General features: G+C 34.9%; 1 protein-coding gene across 3 annotated transcripts in view; it reads left to right on the forward strand.

Moving 5' to 3' along the window:
- CNTN5 (contactin 5) overlaps window positions 1–23,976 on the forward strand; it is a 598,136-nt gene that overhangs the window by 372,850 nt on the left and 201,310 nt on the right. For all 3 annotated transcript variants that reach the window (XM_066175731.1, XM_066175732.1, XM_066175733.1), the window contains 2 exons: window positions 1,961–2,084; window positions 7,991–8,166. In XM_066175731.1, coding sequence (XP_066031828.1) covers window positions 1,961–2,084; window positions 7,991–8,166 — 300 coding nt within the window. The remainder of the gene's footprint in view (window positions 1–1,960; window positions 2,085–7,990; window positions 8,167–23,976) is intronic.

The raw sequence follows: 23,976 nt of genomic DNA on the forward strand, positions 1-23,976 counted from the left end.
AAACAATCCACACACTGTATTTGCATCAACATTCTCCTTTCTCAAAATAAGTTTTGCCAGCTGAATCCATATCCCCCATGGCATTTGAAGATGCACTTCTCAAAATTTATTACTGGAGTTATTTTAACTTCAATAATATCAGTACATATCAGAAATCACTTATTGTGGTTATTTTGTTTGTATTTTTTTAAAATATTGCAGATATTTGTTCCAGAACATACATTTCTGCCAATAAACTCAAGGAAATCAATGTGCCTACACAGTAATATAAATATGCAAAACAGCAATCCACACTCCTTTACACAATCCTACACGCAGGGCTAATAAACTGGAAAATTATGGGAAAGAGAAACTACTAATTGCTGCTGCTCTTATTTGCTGACTTTACAAATTGACGTGCTAATTACTTGAATCTGTTCCAGCAGAAGCATACACACCTGAAAATATAGGTATTTTCAAAATCTGTATTTGAACAGCAGCGTAAAGAGACAAAACTGAAGTGTATAAGTGTGTAGTAACTAAAAAGAAAGATTGAAAAGCATAATGCAGTTTTATGTTGCCTTTTTATAGATAAGATACGACAGTTGAGGAACCCCAAATGTAAGAATTTAAAGACATGGAAATCTGTGTCTCAAAACCGGCATGCTCTGACCTATGTCCCCCACATTTCTCGTCCTTTTTCAGACTCCAAGGCTTTCTTTTCTGTACCAAGACTTGTAGCCCCATTCACCTTTTCCTGTCTACCCAGATTTTCTGAGGCTGTTAGCCTTAGATAATATGATAAAGGTTATTATTAGTATGATAAATTATAAAATTAGCATTAAAAAGTTTGCAGTTCCCAAAACTGTGAAACCATATCCTGTGGTGGAACTTGTATGCAGTTGGTAAAATAATGTAGTAAATAATTTTCAAGTCAGTGACCAAACCCCAAATCTTCAGGTGTACCTTTTTCCACTTCAAGCAGCTGTTGGTGGGACAAATACAGCAGGATGTTGTAAACCACTGAATGTGTTGTGCTGTCCTCAGTAAGAACTGGAGGACATCGATCACAAGAACATATGAAACCCTAAAACAGATAGAGAAAACCCTGCTCCCATATGTTTCATTGCAAGTAGAAGGACAACGCCACTATCTCCACAGAAATCATTAGGCTAGTGCTTTAAAGATGAAGAGCATTGTGTATTTAAATCATCCAACAGTCTGGAGTAAGTCTAAAATTATTAAAATTCCACAGGCTTCTGGTGCACAGTGATAATTTTAGTTATTCAGACCAACATGATCAGGAATACTTTGCTTGTGACCTTTTACCTTTCTGAGGGCTTACACTTCTCACTTCATAATATGAATGAACCGGAATCATAGACATGTTCTATGGGTCTATCTAGCTTTATTAGTTCAGAAATGTAAATTCTTATCAAGATATAGGTACATGCTGAAATTAGAGAAGACAGTGGAGGAAAATGAAATGTCAGATTTAGCTGTATATTATTTAATAACAGACACCATTTTCTGCCATTAATTTTCTAAGTATTTTTTCTTAGAAACTCCTTGACATAAAGGGGAAAACTGTATTACTTTTCTGTGACATAAGCTGTTGCAAGCAGTAGGAAGAATTTTGTTTACCTTCCTCTCTATAAGCAGTTCATTCCTCTTAAGTCTCTTGAGCTTCTCACTAGACTGCAGGCCAAAATATTTCTGATGAGAAAGCTGTTCTTAGGCTTAATAAATGTTTAAGTCATACTATGTGTGTTTTATTCTTCACTTAGTAATACGTCTTATATTCCTTCTTTATTTTTTTCCATTTATTAATTGCTTTTTAATGCAGCTTTTGAAGTAATGGAACATGAATCTTTGGAAAACAGATATAATTTTGCATATTTTAATCTCACGTATTAAAATCTGTAACACATTTGCATTTTTTCAGCATTCCTAAACTGTAGCACTTTTTTTTTTCTCACAGAAAGTGTTGATTATGGGCCAGTGTTTGTACAAGAGCCAGATGATATGATTTTCCCAACTGATTCCGAGGAAAAGAAAGTGTCTCTGAATTGTCAAGCACGTGGAAATCCTGCTCCCACATACAGGTACCTGTCTTAAAATTTTGGGTTTTTTAGCTTTCAGAATATTAGCCACTGCAGTCTTACCCTGAGAACCAATGTATTTGGGTGAGAAACAACAGAAACAGCTCTCTGAAACTAATGGTTTTCCTGATTTAATGCTTTTTGTGATTCTGAGTAAGCAAGAAGTGGAAGTGACAGTGATTAAAGGCAAAGCAATATTTCAAGTTTCAAATTATGTATTCACTGCATCATTTCTATCCATTTGGAGAGACTCCTTCTGTCCAGTCTGTTGAATTGTTCCTGTGACAACTGAAAAAACCAAAATATTTAGTTCTTTGGGGTTCATTTCTAAACATCTATAAAACTACAGGATACTATCCTAATATATAGGGAAGGCAGCAAAGTAAATGTACATTAAGTGGTGTGACTTGGCACTACAAGATACCATGGCTGAGTCAAATCTGGTGTTTTTTCACTCACAAGTCTACCATTTAATTCCTCTGCAGTCATCACCTGTTGCTTATTTTTCCATACAGACTTGTATGTCACAGCTATCCTTTATTCAGGCCTTTGACGACACAACTGAGAGACTCAGTTTACTGATGGTGCACACTTACAGGTGGTAGCAGTATGTCACAGTCACCTTACCCATTTGCTATACCTGTCTCTGCCTGTATTTTATGCAAATTACAAGTGGCATAAGAGGCCTGGGGCCACATATTGTTGATTATTTTTTCCACAAAACCTTCATCTTTGCTCCCAGAGTCATTCTTCAAATTCAAAGAGAACACAAGGACTCTTACTGTGTTTTATCATAGGTGACAATCATCAATTCTGCATTTTGTCTTTTGCCTTTTACCTGTATTTGACTTGTGGATTCTTCAGAATTCTGGTTGAATTTTCCTTAGAGTTATTCGGATTGCAATTCTTGCATTTCCACAACTTGAAGAAATCCAGAAGCAGTACCATCCTTAGACATCCTTAACACAACAGCACTCAATCTGCCTCTTTGCAACATAAGGACTTATTAAATGGATCTGACACATGACACAACCCCCCAAACAGCACAGGCATGACTAAAACATGCAACATGGGATTAGGACTGTATATCCAGAAATTCTCCAAACTAGAATAGCATTAATTCCTCACTATTCAATATTAAAGTTATGTTGCATTCTTCTTTACTGACATTCCTTGAGTAATTTCTGTTACCTACTAGTGATTTGTTGATAACAAAAAAGGGAAAAAAAAAAAAAAGTGCATTAGTTCCATACATTGTAAAAATGCTCTTGGTCCATTAAACACAGACTGTGACTGTGGGGAAAAGGCACAAATTCACTCTTAAAGGAGGAGAGTCCTGTATTCAGGTCTCCCAGACAACCTCATTATTCTTGTAGAAATTGTGTCTGTGGAGAACCTATTCCATCTCCTTCTTTTCTTCAGCCAGACCTTTTTTGTATTTTCCCAGTAGAATGCAACCAACAAATACAAATTTTCAGCATATTTCAAAGAGGATACAAAGAGGATAGGGGACTCTGCGCTCACAAGGAGCCACACAGAGAAAGCAAGAGGCAAGAAGGTTTCATACTCATCAGTAACCACTGAAGGTTTTCAAGACACAGATTAACAAAATGCTTGATTATCTCATCTAGGCTCCATTTTCCATATAACACTGGAGCAAATGCTCTTCTAACATCCCTTGCAACCTGTGCTATTTTATGATTTTTTGATATTAATTTCTTCAGTTCTCCAGAGATTAATTGGTGTCAGCAGCCTCATAAACAAACTTTCCTGACTGCTGCTCATGGAAGGAGAGATTTAACCTAAAAGGCCTAATACAAAGAGCACAGTTTTACTTCCCCTTCGCTTGCTGCCACTTGTCTGCACAGCATTTGCAATATACACTACCATTCAAGGGAGGGAGAAGAGGTAAAAATTACTCTCTGAAGAAGATACTATTTTCCAGGACAAATGTAGAGGGAATTTAGCCTCAAAAGATCTACAAATATACAAAGTTTAAGTATGCCACTGCCCAACCACATTACCAAAGACCCTGGTCAGCTGCAACCAGACTTTTATTTAAATGTGCTCTGTGGCTTATGCCACTAAGAATTCTTTTTAGCCAAAACCAAAACACAGCATGATTTTCTTAAAAGTTATATTAAAAGAACATTTAAAGAAGCCAAAAATTTCAATGTTAAATTATCTCTGCCTTTTTAAAATTCATTTCTTTAGTCTGTGTAATTTGTGACACAGTGATCATAACCTGTTTACAAGTTCCTTTTTTGTTCCCAGATATGACTTCGTTTTAATAGAATGGAGAATGCTCACATCATTTCAGGTGTTCTTCCTTTCAAAGAGCTTTGTTTTCCTTTGTCCAAACTCCACCCTGAAATAAAAATTTTTAATTTCTTGACTTTCAATCTTTAAGGTATTTTAATGCATAGTTTTAGGGAAAAACTCCCTAAATAATGTTTGCTTAGCATTTCTGCAAATCATAATTTAGCATCACAAGTCAGGACCAGTACCATGAAGACCAGTGCAACTGTGACCCCTTTGATGAGGAACACAGACATTCACAAACTTCCTGTGGAATCTCACAGGTCAGCAGTGTTACTGATCCACAACCAGGTGTTGAATTCTCTGAGATGCCACTTAACTACACAGCTTTCACTGATTGTGAAACCACTGCATTTACTTAGGACACACATAAGCTGGGTAGTAATTTTTTTGTCAGTATCATTTCCTGCTAGAAAAGGCAATTGAAAAAGTTTTCTAAAAATATTCCTTTGTCTTCTTAAAACAGATTATATTATTTTGAAACGTTATCGGACATTTTTCTTCAAGAAAAAATGCATCTGAATTTTCCTAAAAATCTGTGACTTTGGAAGTGTTATATTTTGGGTTCTGTCCTTCCAGATCAGACAGGGTACCTAGAAAAAAAGTCACCGAATTCAGTGTTTCTATTCCTATAATGTTCATAAATTATATGAGGGGAATACAATCCCTCAGGATGGACCCCAAGATATAGAGGCAGGTAGTTATCAAGATCCAAAGTTTTGAGGTAGAATACAAAGAACATATTTTTAAATTGAACTTAACTGAAAATGAAACTAATGGAAAAAAGCTAATTTAACTGAACTTTGTGGCAGTTCCCATTTGGAAATGCCAAAACATGCATTTTTTGCTTTTTCCCTATCTAGATTTCCATTCAAGATGAATTATTTTTGCATTTTTCATTTCACATATATAGACAAGGATATATGTATAAAAAGTATATTTTTAAAATTCAAAATATAAACTAATTAGTGAGTTGTTCAAATTAAAAATTCCTTTCCTTTTTACCTCTTCTATGTATGAATCTATTGAAAAATGTAGTTAATCCTACCAAAATTCCCCTGTTATCATTTAAGATATAAATAGTCAGTGCTGTTTCATTTCTTACAATCAATAGAGCAGAGGGGCTCTGCAATCAAAAGTCCTATTGTGAAAAGAGGGGACAAACAGTAGATTCATAGTTAATCCAAATTCTGACAATTCTGACCTTTCGATTAAAAAATATTCACGACTACTGCAGCTGAATTCTGCTCCCTGTACCCCATTCACCATGAATGTTAACAAGACAGGGTGAATTGATAATTATTTTATTTTGTTTAGACTCTGGAGTCTAAATGTAGCCAAGTTCTTCCAGTCTTTGTTGATCTCTGGCAAAGCTTGCAAATTCCTGGAAATTTCCCAAGCCAACTTTGAAGTTGCAGAATGAGAGGGAAAGAGTAATGAAAGCAATATCTGGACATAATAATAATTGTTTACACTGATTTTTTCTTCTTTGTATTCTAACAACTTCATGTAATTACACTTTGACAAAAAAAGTAAATAAAAGTCTTCATATGTGGATGTTGTTTTTTAATACAGAAACTGCAAACACACACACACACACATATAAGACGTTATTCCAGACTGCTAAAGTCTATTAATCTACCACACAAAATGTTTTCTCTTGCAGCCTGTGCACAGTTACAGGGTTTGTTTCTTCAGTCTTTTGAGATGAATGAGAGGCTGAGGCTATTTGGCAGACAATAGCTGGGACAGGCAGGAAACCCAACCCATAAAACCACTTGCATAACTGAAAAATTATGATACACTTAGGTTATGTCTGAAATCTCAAAAAAACACGCGTTTATTCAGGAATTTTTCAAGACTTTGCCTCAGTTGGGATACTTTCTATGTTTTCTACAGACTGTCTTTTTCCATCTTACCTTTACTCCCATCCTTGATTATATTGCTCAGGCTTCTTATTTCACTCCCAAACACCTTCCTGACTTAGAATTCCCTATTAAAACTGTTTATTTGATCATAGTTTCCATGTGCCTACTAGCTACCAGGAACTGCCATTTGCCACCCAGCAGTTAATTCCAGTCTTCTGTTCCAGTCTTTAAACTTTGTGCATACTGATGCAGCTGATATTGTTTTGCCTTTGTCTGTTTCCAAAATTCTGTATTTCATAACAGCCTATGTACATCAATCTACCTCCCTGCTCTTCACCAGTCTTGCTCTTCTTTCTTCTGAATTAAATGAAGAATTTATGTTTCTTGAGCTGAGAAGATCAAATGCTGAAAGAATGGGAAAAAATTTTGTGGGGGGTTAGGTTTGTTCCTTCTTTCTCTAAATATTTTTTTCCCCATAAGTTACCAAGAACACCAAGTGTTAGATACTTGAGAGTACTTAACCGAAACAAAGAAGTGAATAAAGGTAGAAGGGGGAGATAATGCAAATAAAAGACAGAGCTTGAGGCAGGTGGGGTCTCTTCTTTTTCCGGCGTTCGGGGAGAGAGAGAACGGCTGTTGCTGGCTAGAAGAGTTTCACTGTGGCCAAAGAGATCCAATCCTGAAAAATCTACTATCACCAATTCAGCCCAAATCCTGAGTTTTCTCTGTCATCTGCGGGAGCTGGTCCAGACTCTGCCTCGCCTTCGGCTTCTTCGGCGCTGCTCCTCTTGCTACAGTGTGACCCTGCACCCCCTGCGCTGCCGGGACATCCTGTCCCTGCCTGCCGGGACACCCTGCCATCCCAGCAACCAGCCCAAAACTTTTCCACTGTTTCAGCTTGGTGCTCTGAGGATCCTGCAGAGACACCGAAACCAAACTGCCCTGAGTTTTGTGAAATAAAGCCCTCAAGGTTCTTGGTACTGTTTTCGTTTGTTATTAATGCTGTAGTTGTTTGGTGAGGGTTTTTTTGTGTTTGTTTGCTTTGTATTACATACTAGTAAAAAACTGCTATTCTTATCCAAAATCTTTGCCTAAGAGCCTCTAATTGTAATATATAATTGAAAAAGAAAAAAAAGGGGGGGGGGGGGGGGGGGGGGTTACACTCTCCATCCCAAAAGAAACTGCAGTTGTTTTTTTATGTTTTTTATTATCTGGCAGATACCTGTCTTCCCAAACCAAGACAAATTTTCATTGTTTGCATGCAGTACAGAGTCACCTCTGCTACTTGTAAGCTCAGCTGGGCCTAAGGCTTTAATGATAGAATAAGAATTAAAACTTTGATTATCATATGCACAGTAAAATTCCTATTTTTGACATAAAGGATACATCTGCTAAGCAGTTTTCAAGTATTAAGCCTTTGTAAACATTATTTTTTGGGGGGGAGAAAAGCAAAAAAAAGAAGAGGTCATTATTTTCATTCAGCAATTCAGCATAGGCAAAACAAAGAATATCCTTTTTCTTCTGAGGCTGAATATCAGGTTTAGTTTGTGTTTTTTCCTTTCAAGTTTCGCCAGAGTAATGGGTTCTTGCACAGGATATCTTTGAATAGTTGTGCATGTTGTTACAACTGGAACTGTCAGATTCTGTGTCCTGAGCTTGATACCTTCACTTGGCTACTAAATGCTCAAGTAGTTTTTGTTGTTTTGTTTCTGTTTCCCTAAGATGGCTTCGAAACGGAACTGAAATCGACATTGAAAGTGATTATCGCTTCAGTTTAATAGAAGGAAGTTTGATCATCAGCAACCCCAGTGAAATTAAGGACACTGGACAGTATCAATGTTTAACTACCAACATTTTTGGCAGTATTTTAAGCAGAGAGGCTGTTCTTCAGTTTGCATGTGAGTAATAAAAATATTTTTTTTAAATGTTGATAAATCAAACCTTTACATTGTTTGATAAGGCACTACATTGTTATTTGAATAAATTATAGAATTGACATTGACATCGCTGGGCTAGAATCTCAAAATTAGAAATAAAATACTTAGTAGAAGATAGTTATTTTCTGTGGACTTGTTACTTTTAAGAATAGAACCATCAGGGAAAATAACTCTAGTACATGATCCCAAATGCTGTACTTTAATGGCATACTTGAATACTCTGCAGTGATGTATTTCACTCAATGCTAGCTTCCTGAAACGTCTATGATTTTGCCACACTCTCTGAGCAGGAAAGAACAAACTTTAAACTTAGGAATAGAATGACATAAAGTGCCTATATATCTTTTGGATAGTCTGCATCTCTAACTATTCTTTTTATGTATATATGTATATATGTATATATGTATATATGCATATATGCATATATGTATATATCCATATATGCATATCTGCATATCTGCATATATGTATATATGTATATATGTATACATGTATATAAATATATGTGGTTTATGTCTTTGCTTTTGCAAACGTATCCAATGTACTTTCCTACATTATAAACTGAAGGGTTTTTTATAGTTATTAATGGAAACCAAAAAAGTCTTAATTTTTGAAATCATTCACTACAATATACTTTTCAGAAGCTATAAATAGTTCAGGATCCCCATGAACACTATGGTTTATCAATAGCATATTCTGTTTCAAACATGCAAAGCAGGAAAAACTGGGCCAGGATTTCCCTCCAACCCTAATTTCCCTTCAGCACCTTGCAGTAAAGAATCCAATATAATTTTATTAGTTTATCAAGATAAATATTGCCATGAGTTGTTTTTAAGAGGAGGAGTGCAAAAAGAACTCCATCCTAGTTTCTCAGATTCCACTGAAAATAAGACATTACCATGAAACATGGGGCAGATCTTCATGTAGCCACAGCTGGAAAAATGGGTTTAAGCAGAAGTTGCCATGGGCATTTCTACTAAAATATCTGGTGTTGTCAAGAGCTGAGCAGATCTAGCGTGAGGTCTCATCCTCCCTTAATCCACCGCTTCCTGGTCGAGTTAGACCTCTTAAATCTATTGCTGAAGTCTTATCTGCTACATATCCCATCAAGGTGTTTGTTGGGAGACCATAGCACTTTCCACCTACTTCTGAGCTGGGAAGAATATTGACATTTAGTAAAGTTTGCTCATGCCAGAGCAGCATGTCTGAAACTCTAAGCACCATGAGTGTATCATGATATAACTGGACTTCAGTCTTAAAAGTAGCTTCTAAGAAAATTCTGCTGTATTTTATCTTTTCAACAAGATAACTATTCTACAACAAATCTCTTGGTTAAAGAACCCAACCGCAGGTAAAAAACACATGGTTCCAAGCGTCTGAACCTCAGATTTCTGTCCCCATCTCAAGGGTAAGGCGAGGGGTGGCAATTTAACCAACAATTAAACAAAAACAAAAACAAAAACAAAAACAAAAACAAATTAGGAAAAGTGAGAGCTGGATGTCGAGAAACACAAGACCTATGAATTTCAATATCTACATCCACAGTTCATTCAAGGCCCCGCGTACTTATAATATTATCGCCTTCAATGAAACAAATTTAGATAAAGTAAAAAAAAAAAAAAAAGAGATTTGGTTTGGTGGGTTTATTTTCATTGGACTTTTAAGTTTGTATTGTCTTACACACCTACTTTAGCAGATATCAAAATTATTACATTGTCATATCTGGAATGTGATTTCTGTTCATTAAAGTATTTGGAAAGTGTAATGAAAGTTTCTGAGGAAAGTTTAATGGTGGAATACTATTTGGCAGTGCTGAGGTGTAGTAAATAATGCTGCAGGACTTTTAGGAGAGAAAAGGTTGATATAAGTACATAAAAATCTATTTTAAATGATAAAGTTATAACTGATTGAAGTTCTTTAAAAAGTTTGTAAAAAACTTGTTCACTAGGGCAGTTTCAAGTTCAGCGTGTATTTGTAGCTCAGTTTCTAAGTATCAGGATACTCTCTCTTCCGCTCTTGTTTTAATGCTTCTTCATTTGCCTGATGTAAATGGCTGGTGCTCATGTTGAAATAATATTTTTCATTATGCAGCAACTCAGATTTTAATATTGCTTAAATTAATTAAAGTTTAATGATGTCACCATATTGTAAGCTCATACTAACATATCAGAAGCTTGATATCACTGAAAATTTGTAAATCAGATCCAAGAGCCAGAAAAGTTGCAAATCAGTTCCAAGGCCCACCTCTTTCAGTGCTACACCACCTTTAGAGTGATGTATTTCTTGTTAACAGCCAGCCTGCATGTCTTCAGTTGATTCCAGTAAGACAGAAAGTAAAGCACTGGAATAGATTTTTAAGGAAATGTCCTAACCTTAAAGTAATTAAGTAACTGGTGCTCTGCAGTTTTACTGGGCTCTAGTGGTTTGAAGGGTAACCTATAATTCCAAGGAAAAAACCAAGACATTTCTGACTGTGAGATACAGACCTACACATTACAGCGTTCATTTTTCCTTTCATCACTGAAAACCATGGGTGTGGATTCCAAAAGCTTAGGAACTTACCCCTTTCATGGAAAAAAAACCCCAAAAATTAAGTCTATGCAATTGTTTGAATGCATGGGTTGTACCCCTGTGGAAAATAGTTACATCTTTGCAACTTGAAAGTTGTTCTTCTAATTAAAAAGAGAAATGGCAAGCAGCTCAAAATGGAACAGGGACCATTAACTAAGACCTTCAACACCATCTTACAGACAAAGTGTGTACTCTAAGGTACCTATGCAAAAATATCATAAAACCCTAAAAACGAGAGCATGTTTATCCCATAGGCTCTTAGTTATCTCCCAGTTCCATGGCCAACAGCCCAGTTGCTATGGTTATTATCATGTAATTCAGCACTGGTGATGCATTGCAAGTATAAATGTTAATGTACTATATCGTTTGCATATATGTGCACTGTTAAAATAGGAAATACTTTGATACTTATATCATGTCTTTGGATTTGAAAGAGAAAGAGATATAAAGTAAACATTACTCTGTATATGTCTAGAGATCTAATATTTGAAATAGCCTGCTCCATCACTGGTTATTTTTATGAAGTAAAGTTGGAAAACCAGTTATCTTCAGTTAAATGTCTGCTTGAAATTTTAAAGCAAATTCATATGAAGACTTAAACTCAATAAAAGTTTTCTTTTTATTTTCTTTGCATTCCCTATAATGTCTCATGCCCAAGGTCATGCTTGTTTATGCTATTTTAAGAAAGCAAGCAAAAAAAAAAAAAAACTAAAAGAAAACTTGACTAAGCATACCTGCCTTAGTGCAAAAAAACTGCATAATTTTGTATGCGGTTCCACAGCTTCTTTTTGGAATAATGTCCTAATAACTCGGGCTAAAACAGCGGATGTATCTTGTGCTTACCTTTGCCACATGTACAGCCTCTATATTCTATTAGGTCACAAAACAAAATTGCTTTTCTTTATCTCTGGATTATTCAACCTTTCACAAGCCTACCATCTCAGTGATATTTACAGCTTGGATTAAAAACCTAAAGAAGTGGTAGGGGAAAACAACTTTCCACCTGTCATTTATGACACTCACTCCTCATTGCAATTTTATTAATCCAATTACCACTGGCTTCTTTGCCTCATTTCCTTTTTTTTCTTGTACTACATCTGTTTCTTTTTCCTTTAATCGACAGTGAGGGGTATTAGATTAGATACAAGTTAGATGTCCTTTTCCAATGGATGATCTACCATGACTGACCAGGGATGTACAGAATAAGGTCACCCATGATGCAGACATAAAAATCAATAGTTTTCTGAGGAGACACTGCCCATTCTATCACAGCACACTTTTGTCAGCCTTTTAATTAACTTCCCATACTAAGAATTGAGTTTAATCATCTATGTTCCTTTCTTGCCATCATGCTCACTGGACACCTCATTGGGTATATTTCATAATTTCCTAGAATTAATTGGTAAAGAGTTGATTTACTCAAACCCTCTAGTCTTGAGAAAAGCCTTTGTTTCTTATATTCATTTCAGAAGATGCAGAATTACAAAATGGCATTACAAAAGCAACATTTTCTTCTAAATCGTATCAATCTAAACAATTTTAGGCACTGTAATTGGAAGGTGATAACTGAAGTGAGAATAGAAAATAAAATGCAAGTAGTTATACTCTCACTTTCAAAAGTGAATCATCCCTGATCATCCTGTAATAAACCTTATGTTTGTGACTTCTTTGCTGTGAAAACATCACAGCTGTGTGAAGAATGTTACTATGTCAGTTAATAGATACAACAGTGACTTGCACTAGAAATTTGTATTGTTTCCTTCATTATCTCAATATGCTCTCTTTAGAAAATATATGCTTAAAAGACACCTGAAAACCATGTGTGAATGCCATAAAAAGTAAATTTTATGTAGAACTGTTTGAATTTTATTCATAAATTATTTATTAATTGTAGAGTATCATTCAGTGAATCTGAAAGGACTGTGAACTTGACAAACTCTACCAACAGTTTCAGCTGTTGTTTCCAGACACGGTTTGCCACATAAATTTTCAAACCACTTGCACATATCTGCTTTAAAACTGTGCAAATCTAGCCCATCCTTTTGTTAGGAAGATCAGAAAAAAAATTAAGTCAAAGATATATATTTTTCATATAAGTATGTTGAAATAATTGAGTTTTCAGTCATATTATAAGTCTAGAAAATGAAATGATTTGAATTTTAGCTGTGGTGATACTTTGTTTATAGAAATATTCAACCTATATAACTAAGTTCAGGGGTGAAAAATGCTAAGAACTTTGTCTCTAGTCTAAAAAAGCATTTCATATTAAAGTATCCGCATAATCCTTTTGAAGTTGATGGAGTGATGTACATTCTTAAAATTCAGCACATGCTTAAACTCTTTGTTGTTGTTAAACATGAGGCTTCTTGAAGCAAGATTTGAAACAATCTGTATGGATTTGTTGCCGTGTCATCATGACAGACACATAATAGCTCTAATTAAGTGTTCTGTCATTCATTTCTTGATTCTTTCTTCTTAAAGTGAATAAATACCTTAGAATAATAGGCTTTGCAAATTAAAAACTTCAGAACTCAATGCAATTCATTTTAAGCAGCATTTCTCAAAGCTTTCCTGTAGGAAAACATAGATCTTTGTTCTCTGTTGTGACTAAGGTGAATCTTCAATGAAAATTTGCCTTCAGCATCACTTTACATAGGTGAATCCCAGTCTGAAAACAAGTATGGAGAAATCAATAAAATAAGCAGGTCACCTAAAACTATGAAGACAGCACCCACTCTTCCTGAAACAATTGCAAAATTAAAGAATTTTATCTGTAGTTCAAATTTCCAAACAAATCATTGAGTATTGCCAAACAGTAAACCTTCTGGGAGTTCATCTGTATTCAGGAGTGGTATCCAGTGAAACCTTTGGAAAAAAATAAACAACATGTTTCCTGGATCTTCCCTTCCACAGCATGCCTTTAGAAATTGTCTTCTGGCCCTATACACAGTGGCTTGTCTGTAATAGCATAAGACAAGCTCTGGTAGACTTGCTCTGTGTTTCTGTCCCTTCAGTTCTCTTTAGAAGCTGTCTCAAAATTGCAGTCAATTTCTATTTTTCCATTGCTGCATCAGCATTTAAAGACCAACTACCTTGCCGCTCCATTAGATCACTTTAAAGAGCAAAGGAAACCTTTCCTATCTAAAAAAGCAGGTGCTTTCTTTAATGAAGACAAGAGGAGAGTGGGGAAATTCTTTCATATTCTGTCTGCTGTCTCAAAACAGTATCCTGTCACTTCCAAAAGGGGGTCTTTGTGCTAGTAAAGTAAGCATTCCCTAGCACAGGGAGGAAATCATATGTAAAGGTCCACATCCATAATTCTAAACTGTTCTACCTTACAAGACACAGAGTACTTCTAAACTCTCTTTTAAGAATGGCCCCATGTCAATTCTGCTAACACAGAAAATGTGACAAGAATTGTCTTGGAGAAAGCTGTGGTTGCACCAGGGAATCTCGGGTACTCTTCCAACACCGCGACACTATCCATGATGAAAATCCAGTGCAGGAGATTATTTCTTGATACCTTTTATGTTAGTAGTATAGACAAAATCTTTGTCTGAAAGGCAAAGATAGAAGACTTTCCTTGTTTTCCCAAACGTTGGTTCCTCTTTGTCCTTAAAAACAACTCACTCATTCCTTCACTTCATCCACTTGAATTTTCTGTGGTGAAATCATACATTTCCTCAGCCTGAGAGGGAGATTTTGGCAACACTGAGAAACTAAATTCAGGAAGCTCTAACACAGGAAATATTTTATTCTTAATTAAAATTAACACATATTCTTTCTCACTGAAAAGTTGAGGTCAGATCCCTGATTAGGGATTATACATTAACACAGTGCAGGTTTGATACTCATTAGGATAAGTTACTAGCTTCAGAAAGGGGTGTCAGTTCTGGATGTACTCCATTGAACAACATTTATTATATCATTCCAGTTGAATTGCACATAGGCATAACTTCAATCTCATTGATCCTCATATCCATCAAATGCCAAAAAAGGTATGATTATTTCCAAGTATTTAAATGGAAATGAGATTTATTAAACTTTTCAAGATCATTTATTGCTACATAAGTTTCGATGCCAAAAAAGTATTCTGAGGTTTAAGTTCTGCTTAATCTTTTATTCTGAAATGTACTTTACACAATACATTTTATATTTCTTGTTCTTTGGAAGAATTAATAGAAGTCAGTCATGTAGAGAGAGACAGTTTGAAATGTAATTACAGCAATCATTTAAAGATGCATAGTACATCTACTGACTTCTCATTTTAGCATTGTGCATTTCTCTGCAGGACTGGAAGGCTGGTGTTTAACCTGCCCATAACCTAAGTCACCTATCTTATGAAATCTAATCTATCATGCTAATGAATCATTAAACTTGGCATTTAAATATAGATGACAGTAATTAACAGTAGCATTACTAAACAGGAGAAATTTTAAAAGGTTGAAGGGGAATTTTGTGCCAAGACCAGACAACATTTTCTAAATTTCCTTCGCAAGTTCTAGCTCAGGCTGACTTTTGGAAATTACCATGTCACCTCTCTACTTACACCCTTCCGGGTGCAGCATACTGTGGTGAGCACTACTGCAACTTCTTTCAAATGAAAAGTTTTATTTGAAATTTCTTACATGGTATCTGTAGTGCTACCATGCTCATTTTTCTCCCTTTTTTATCCTGACACAGGTGTATTAATATTTTGGCTTTCCTGAGAAACAGGTCAGGCTCCTGGCCTCATTGAAATGCAAGGTGATCTGACTGGTTACTCTCCTGTTTATAAGTGCAGGGGCACAGGTACTTTTGATAGTACAAAGGAAAGAGCAGCACAAGCCTGGGAGGGAAGAAGAGAGAAGGGGACAGAGCATTTAAACAGATTTAGGAACTGCACTCTATATAAAAACAGTGGAGACACTTTTGATGATAATTTGGAACTCAGGGAGGAAAACTTCTAAGAAACAGTTGAGTTCTGTCTGCGTTAATAACACTGAAGAAATGTTTCTAGTTTTATAAGTGTTATTATAAATAGAAGCCTACAATGAATAAAAGAGATTGATCATCAAAGAAAACATCTGGAAGGTTGTGAAACACATGGATAAAATGAGAATTAGAAGTCGAGTTTTCCTGGCAAAGAAAAGGAAAAAATAAAACAGATAAGTTTTTTTAGTTAGATTACTAAAAATTAAAAAGAAACATAGTGCAATAGAATTAATCTACATATGACCCCAACGTGAGTGGTCACCTTTGTTTGGTTTTCTATAAGGACAGAGCAGCTTATACATCTATTTCCATATGAAACATGAGATACCAGTAACAGAAAATCAGGCTTTTACTTTGGGAATGGGAAAAGACAAGAATATAAATCCAGACTTAAAACAAATTAGTTCCAACATCCATGAGTTCTATTCATGAAATTTAATAGCTCAGTGACTAAACTTCATAACAGTGTGTACTTCCAAGACCAATTTGTCTTTTGTCTTTCTTGATATCTTCACTAGTGTTCACAGCACAAATCTTAATTAAATCACTTAAAGCTGCCAAGATGAGAGGTTTTGTCAACATGGAAGTTGTATTCTCAAATGAATAATTATATATTTTATTTTAATATTTTGCATTCAAAATCATGAACATGGTAATATAACTGTTGATTTGTTTATCATTTCTTGTAATTATATTAAGAATAAAATCTAAACAATTTCCAAAAATAAGTACTTACCAGTGATAATGATAATATCAAAAGCTTTTTCAGATAACCACCATGTGACGATAATGTCAAGATGTTTGACATGATAGTCTTAAATTCTATGAGATTGAGTAGTTTTCTTATGTCTGCCCTCAGCTTCTAGCAGTTTACAGTTTCTTCTGCACTGGTTTTAAATGTCAGATGTTAGAAGTTGTTTTAATAGGATATGGTATATATATAAAAAGTAGCAAATCCTTTCTATAAAATGTACTGTAACCTGTCTCCATAGACAAACACAAACACACACAGAGTTAGATAATAAAAATCCCCCAAATAAACCTTTAAATTAGGTTTCAGCCCTATATCTCATCAAGCATGGAAATATGTAAAAATGTCTCCAGGATTCTATAAATATGTAAGTAAATCCTGAGCCCACCCACATACTTACCACACTAATTAAAACAAAATATATTAAACCAGGAATTTATATACTGTGTGTCTAACTACACATTAAATCTCACAATAAATTTTATTAGAGTTGCAAGGTCAAACATCCAAGCTAGAGGATGAGGGATTTATCATTGCCTGTGTAGTCTGAATTTTGCCTATGATGCTGGGGTCCTGAAATATCGAATTTTCACACAATCATTTTTTTTCCTTTTTTTTTTCAGTTTCTTTTTTTTTCTCTTTTTTTTTCTTTTTCTCTTTTTTTTCTTTTTTTTTTTAATATTAGACCTACTAGATCATTTAGGTCACAAGAATTACTGTGCACTTACTGAACAGTGTATGTAATATTTTCTATTGTTCATTGCACAGCCCCCTGCCTCCATTAATTCAGACTATTCAAAACCACTCTGAAGATTAAATTAATTTCCTCAGAAGCTTTTTATGGTGCTCATCATTACAGCATCTAAGTGCTTCATGAACATTAATACGTTTATTTTTACAGTGTTCCTGTGAACTGAGTAGTTATTACTATCTCCTTTTTATAAATGGAATACTAAGACACAAGAGATTAAAGTAAAATATCCAGTAATGTGAGGAATTCTATGTGAGCTCAAGGGGAGCTGCTTTTCCCAAGTGCTTAGGGAAAACAGAACTAATCACTCTCCTCTTCATCACACTGACCAATCTTTTTCTCAGCCTTTGTATCAGGCATATCTCAACCCTGCATCTGATTCCTGATCTCTCTCCTGCTATCGATAAGGCAACTGATCCCATTTCCAGTACCCTTACTTACTGAAGGCATCTGTTTGATGAAAAAAGGATAGTAGCATCTTTCTACCTCTATTTTAGTCTCCATGTACTCATTTTGCATAATTGCCTGCAGTTCCTCTGTCTCCCATTTTCCGCTTCCAGGCTCCTTAGATCTCTTTCCATCCTTGTCCTTGTTCACTACCTTCTATAGCATGCTTTTCTTTCCATATCTTGCTGCATCCTTTAGAGACTGAATGGACAATTCGTTATTTTTTTACTAGAACTGAGATCAACTGAAACAGAATCTTCTAATGGAAAGATTTTGCCATCCTAATCACAGTAGTTGCTGTCTGTGATGTTTATGATAATGGATGGATTTCCTGATAGTACAAATATCCATTGCCAGAACGGATTTTTTGAATTAGAATTTTTTTATGTATCTTCAGGATAAAAAACTTAAATTGTAATTCCATTAGTTCTCATAAGCAAAGTGGGCCAAATGTTTGAATGGCAAACTTACAGCATATTCATTAAGGACTTCTACTGATAATTCAATGTTTTATCTTGTAAATTATTAAAATATTACTACAGACAACACTATAATGAAACAGGTGCCCCTTGGATAAATTTCTGCCTGAAATGAAACTTCTATTTAAATACTTTTCATTTATAAACTTTTCTTTTCTTTTTTTTTTTTTTTTTAATACTATGAGATTTCAACCATCTTCACTCATTAACAGGGATTAACTCTGTGTTTTGGTTAGTTACTGCAACACTTTAACATTTTAAGTCAGCTTTTATTTAGTCATATCCTCTGAATTCTACAGTCTTTTATTCCTGTCCTTACCTACTATATTCCTTTATGGCTCACAAATGAATGACTATTCCTCCATTGAAATTAAAGTGTGAGAAATAGAGAAAATCTTAGCATATGATCATCATTAGCTGTGATGTGCCACAAATGTGAGAAAGAACTCTTAAAATTTTTCTTTGTTTCAGAGTTGGTTATATAAGGTTTGGTAACATATAGTACTCTGATATTGGGAAAGGGAACCTCCATTAATTTTTAATTAAGTCTTAAAACTGTCGTTACCTCATCAAAATTGGATCTGATAAAAAAAGTGAAATTATCATGGATAAAATATGTCAGTGAATGTAAAAGTTGGACAGAAATATTGGTAAGAAAATCATAGCTAGCAGAATGAAAGAAAGAATTTTTAATTCAAGATTGCCTCATGGCAATCTCAACAGAGAAGCCAATCCTTTAAGTACTTTATCCTGCCAAACACAGTTGCCAGCAGTTCACTCTAAGTCCCTGGGATAGCATTCAGGATAAAGATCTTTGCTGTATATTTTGGCCAAAGTTCTGTAAAATATACAGAGTTTTGTCCTATGTGAATGAAGGATATTTAAATACTGGGATACTAGTTCCACATGAGATTTAAGCACTTCTTTTTTCTTAGTCTAATATTGACCTTTTTTTATTTCTTTCATGGTCAAATTCCACAGCAATATATTTTGGAGTCAATGAAATATGTCTTTTTAATAAAATAAAATTGGTTTTTATAAGTTAGTCAAGAATATCCTATTATAGTGAAATAAAGTAGTTTTTACAGAAGTTTGAGTACTTCAAATTTAACTTTGTACCATGTTACACTACAAATATAAGAAATCCTTATATGTATGTAATGTGTATATAGACATTGCAAAACCTGACCCAGTACTGTCAAAACTAAAAGCCTAAATTACTGTTTTTATGTATAAGAATAGTAAAAAAAATACTGAGACAGAAATGCCATTATAATGATCTTAATATTTTTTCTGAAAACTGTGACACTAAGTCTCTAAAATTCTGTTCTAGTTATTCAATTGTTGGAGTGGAGATACAAGAAAATAATTTAATAAGGAAGGAAAGATTGCATATGAAGTCATAATTAAACTGACACTATTCATCTAAACTCCTTCCCTCTCTTCCACCAAGCTCTTCCGTACAGCTTGTCCTTAAATAGATCCACAGCCTATAAACTATCCTTGTTCATTTAACCTATTTGATGACAAGGGTGTGGACATTCTGCCTTATCACACAGACCTGCAGTGAAACTTGCAGCCCAGAAGCTTACCTTTATTTCTTGTTATTTTGTATATATTCATAAATATCGGAACATAATATGTATCCATACTTTTCCCTGGGGTAAAGATTTACATAAAAGAGTGTAGAATAAAAGACACTAGAAACAGAAGAGACAAAGAATAATAATCCAAATGCAAAACCTGTAGATTCTCTGACTGTTTTAAATGAACTTTATATCAGACCAAAAACATTAAAAGAAACATGCTTTACAAAGATCATTTAAGAAAGACAGTAAACTATCATATAAAATTATTCCCACATCATTTGAGATCATATTAAACAGTTTTTTAGGATACATAGATCTAAAATATGTATAAAATTTGTTGAAACTTGAAGGAAAAGGAATGGAATTCAAATGTTTACTTTCACAGCATCACAGGTGCTTTATTAAATTTAAATAAAATATTTTCTGAGATAAATTTAAATAAATCATGGGAGTTGGACTCCATGATCCTTATGGTTATGTCCTGACTTGAAATACTCTAATTGAATAGAGGTAAAAAACACTGAATTGAATTAATAAGCATTTTGAAAATGGAGTATTTTAAGGACTTGTTACATCACAGAAGCATAGAATGGTTGGGTTTGAAGGGACTCTAGACATCACCTAGTTCCAACTCCCCTGCCATTGTCATGGATACCTTACACTGGACAAGGTTGCTCAAAACTCCATCCGACCTGATCTTGAATACTTCCAGGGATGGGACATCCACAGCTTCTCTGGGCAATCTGTTACAGTGCCCTAACACCCTCAAAGTAAAGAATTTCTTCCTAATATCAAATCTAAAACTATTCCCTTTCACAGTTTAAAGCCATTCCCCCTGGTCCTACCACCTAACTTCCTGATAATGAGTCTCTTCCCATCTTTCCTGTAGGCCTCTTGTCATTAATTTTCAAAACTCTTAATATTATCTTCTAAAGTAACATATCACAGAATCACAGAATTACAATATCACACAATCACAGAATCACAGAATGTTCTGAGTTGGAAGGCACTCTGAAGGATCAAGTCCAGCTCCTGGCCCTGCACTGCACCATCCCCAAGAGTGACACCACGTGCCTGACAGCGTTGTCCAAACACTTTCTGAATTCGGTCAGGCTGGTGCTGTGACCACTGCCCTGGGGAGCCTGTTCCAGTGCCCAAACACCCTCTGGGTGAAGAACCTTTTCCTGATAGCCAACCTAAACCTCCCCTGACTCACCTTCAGGCCATTCTCTCAAGTCCTGTCACTGTCACCACAGAGAAGAGATCAGTGCCTACCCTTTTCTTCCCTTCATCAGGAAGCTCCAGGCTGCAATGAGGTCTCCCCTCAGTCTCCTCTTTCCCAGGCTGTACACCAAGTGACCTCTGCACACAGAGTAAAATGGACACATCCTCACCAGACAGGTTTTTTTTTAGTACATCTGTTTTTTAAATATTACGTCTAGACACATATCATTGCATAAAATTGTGCATTTCATCTTTCTAGGAGTAATACTATTTGAAAATAATAATTCCTGACATCAATTGTTTTGTACATCCAGTTGTTTTCAACCCTATCTAATAAGGCTGTTTTGCAGTTCTTTCACTTCCCACCAAAACAATTGAAGATCTGTAAAATATATAATGTGAGTTTTTTGTTTGTTTTTTTTTAAAGCCAAGCTTTCCAGATCAGTTACAAAGATTTCTTATCTTCAAACTTCATCAATTCAGAACCTAGCGCTGTGACACTGCGTTGCAATGAAGACAGCATTCATCAGTTTACTTCAGTTAGTCAGGGCTGCCAAGTTTTATTCCTTTTCTTTATTTTAATCTTATTGAGCATCCTGAAGTATGATGAGTTTTCTAGGATATTGCTTATGTTTTCTTGTTTATTCTTATCTCAGTTAATGAGAAACAGTCAAGGCAAGTTAATCAGTCACTGACGCATAAAACCCAAACCAACTGTTTTCTAAAAGCAAGAAATACTGTTTGTGGCTTAGCAGTTGAAAAATCTGTAAATGATGTCTGTCATAGTGTTCTATGCTTTCAGTTTTGATGGTCTTAAAATGCTTTCATCCACTTCAGCTGATCCTTTTTCCAGATAGTAATTTTGACTGATGCCTTTTAAGCAAAGACTGCAGATATGTCTGTTGTTGCTATGAAAATGCATGTGAACTAGGTCACTGCTGCAATATGCTGGAATGTGAGTTCATTTTAAAAATGCTTTAGATTCCAGAGGATTTACTTCTGGGTTTGCTCAAATCTACCTTAATACTGAAATGAAATATTTATACTGGAGTTAGTACAATCAGGCGGTCATTTTGTTTAACAAATTGGGTCACCTTTAGGGGAATTAACAGTTCGTGAGCTCCAGACTCGTTTGGGGTTTTCATACTGCTCATGGTGAGCACCACATTATTGGCACACATGGGCCAATACTGGAACAATGACACAAAGTAGCTGGAAAGTGCATCCTCTTGAATCAGTGAGGGTGAAATATCAGGCTTTTGTCCTGATCCGAAAAAAAAAGAAAATTTGTAAAATTCAAGAAGGGGAAAACAAACATCATGAAAACCATTTTCCATCAGTAATGCAGAATTTTGAAAAAGCTTTTCCAGATGTCTTTTCACTATGTTAACTGTACATCCATATTATCCTTTTTTTAATATTTTTTTTATTATTTTTTTAAGTAATTTGTTCATACAAGTTCCTGGGAATGCACTGGTAAAGATAAATAAGTGGACAAAGATTTAAATGCAAATAATTTGTATATTAAAGACATTTCACTCTCTTCAGTGATAGTAATTGTTTTCTCTGTGCAAAGGAGACAACTGGAATCAGAGACATTGATTTTTAAGATGGAAGCCAACAGGCAACATCTTGAAACATGGTTCTGAAACTAAATCATTAGTGAGCATCTCACATCTCTTATGTTTTCTGTGTTATCACATCAATGGAACATACAATCTGGAATTTGTATCCATGGCTTGTTTTACCATTAGAAGGGTCTTATTTGCTGATTTCATGTAAGTTATATAAAGTGCAAGCACCAAGGCTGTGAAATATTTATGTGATATGATAATTAAAATTAGGTTGGAAGTAATTACAAAAATGGTGGATTTTACATATCTTTTCTGACATTGCTTACAAGTAAAGTACCTGCAGGAGCAACTTTATATTCATAGGTTGTACCTGTCTGATAGAAAAAGTTGCAAAAAGTATAAAAATCTTTTGTACATTAAGCATAGACATTTTGAGAAAGGACTATAATAAAAAGTTTACAAGTTTCAGGATTTGAATTATAATGCCTGCAAAGATGATGTTTCCGCTTCAGCTCTTTAAAATACTGCTTGAAATGGGAATGCATTTAGGCACTTAAGGTTTGATTTATAAAACTTCTATTTACTTTTATGCAGGTTCTTTGCATAATTTACTTGGTAAAACTAGAACAGTTTTAGTTTACATAAAGCATATTATTCTTTTCTGTTTTCATGGGAACTCTTATGGATGCTATGTCATCATTCTTATTTCAAGAACATGCATTAAGATAAAAAGGGGTTGAAGGTGTGAAAGAACTGTGGTAATCTCAGACTCCAAAAGCAGATTGCACTGCAATATATTTTATTTAAAGAAAAATATTAGAAAGATTTAACAATAACATGCAGAAAGTAGAGTTGCCTGAAGAAAGGTAAGACAGAAAAAAAAATAATTCCACTTTGAAACTGTGTGTTTGGTCTGATTTGGGACTTCCAGGATATTCACCCTGAACTTCTTTGCTAGGTGACTTTTTATTTTCTGAGCACACATTGTTAAACAAAATGGGGCTAAAGTACTACTCAAATCAGCTTAGCTGTCTTCTAGTTTTCCAGGGATTGTTACCCATGAGAGCTGTGAGTCAATGACTAGAGTATAAGAGAAAACTGATTAACTTCTGTAAGTGTTCCCAAATTCTGTCACATGCTAGATTTAGGTCAGAGGGGAGAATATTTTTTCCATTACTGTATTATCTGTAAGAAGAGGCCAAATGCAACAAACTGAGAACAAATTGTTTGAGATAACATATAAACATGGAAAATGAGACAGTTGATCTGATACCAGTTAGCATGTAGAAAAATGATGTACCCAAAAACTCTTTTTTGCCTTGGTTTTTTTCCTGGAAATTTCTCTTATCACATCTTTTGAGTCCCAGAATCTTGAGACAGGGACTGCTGAAATTAAGTCCCACCCATCACA

The sequence above is a fragment of the Chamaea fasciata genome, unplaced genomic scaffold, assembly GCF_029207755.1.
Source record: "Chamaea fasciata isolate MVZ Bird 193981 ecotype frontalis unplaced genomic scaffold, bChaFas1.0.hap1 SCAF_2, whole genome shotgun sequence".
Taxonomy (NCBI): domain Eukaryota; kingdom Metazoa; phylum Chordata; class Aves; order Passeriformes; family Sylviidae; genus Chamaea; species Chamaea fasciata.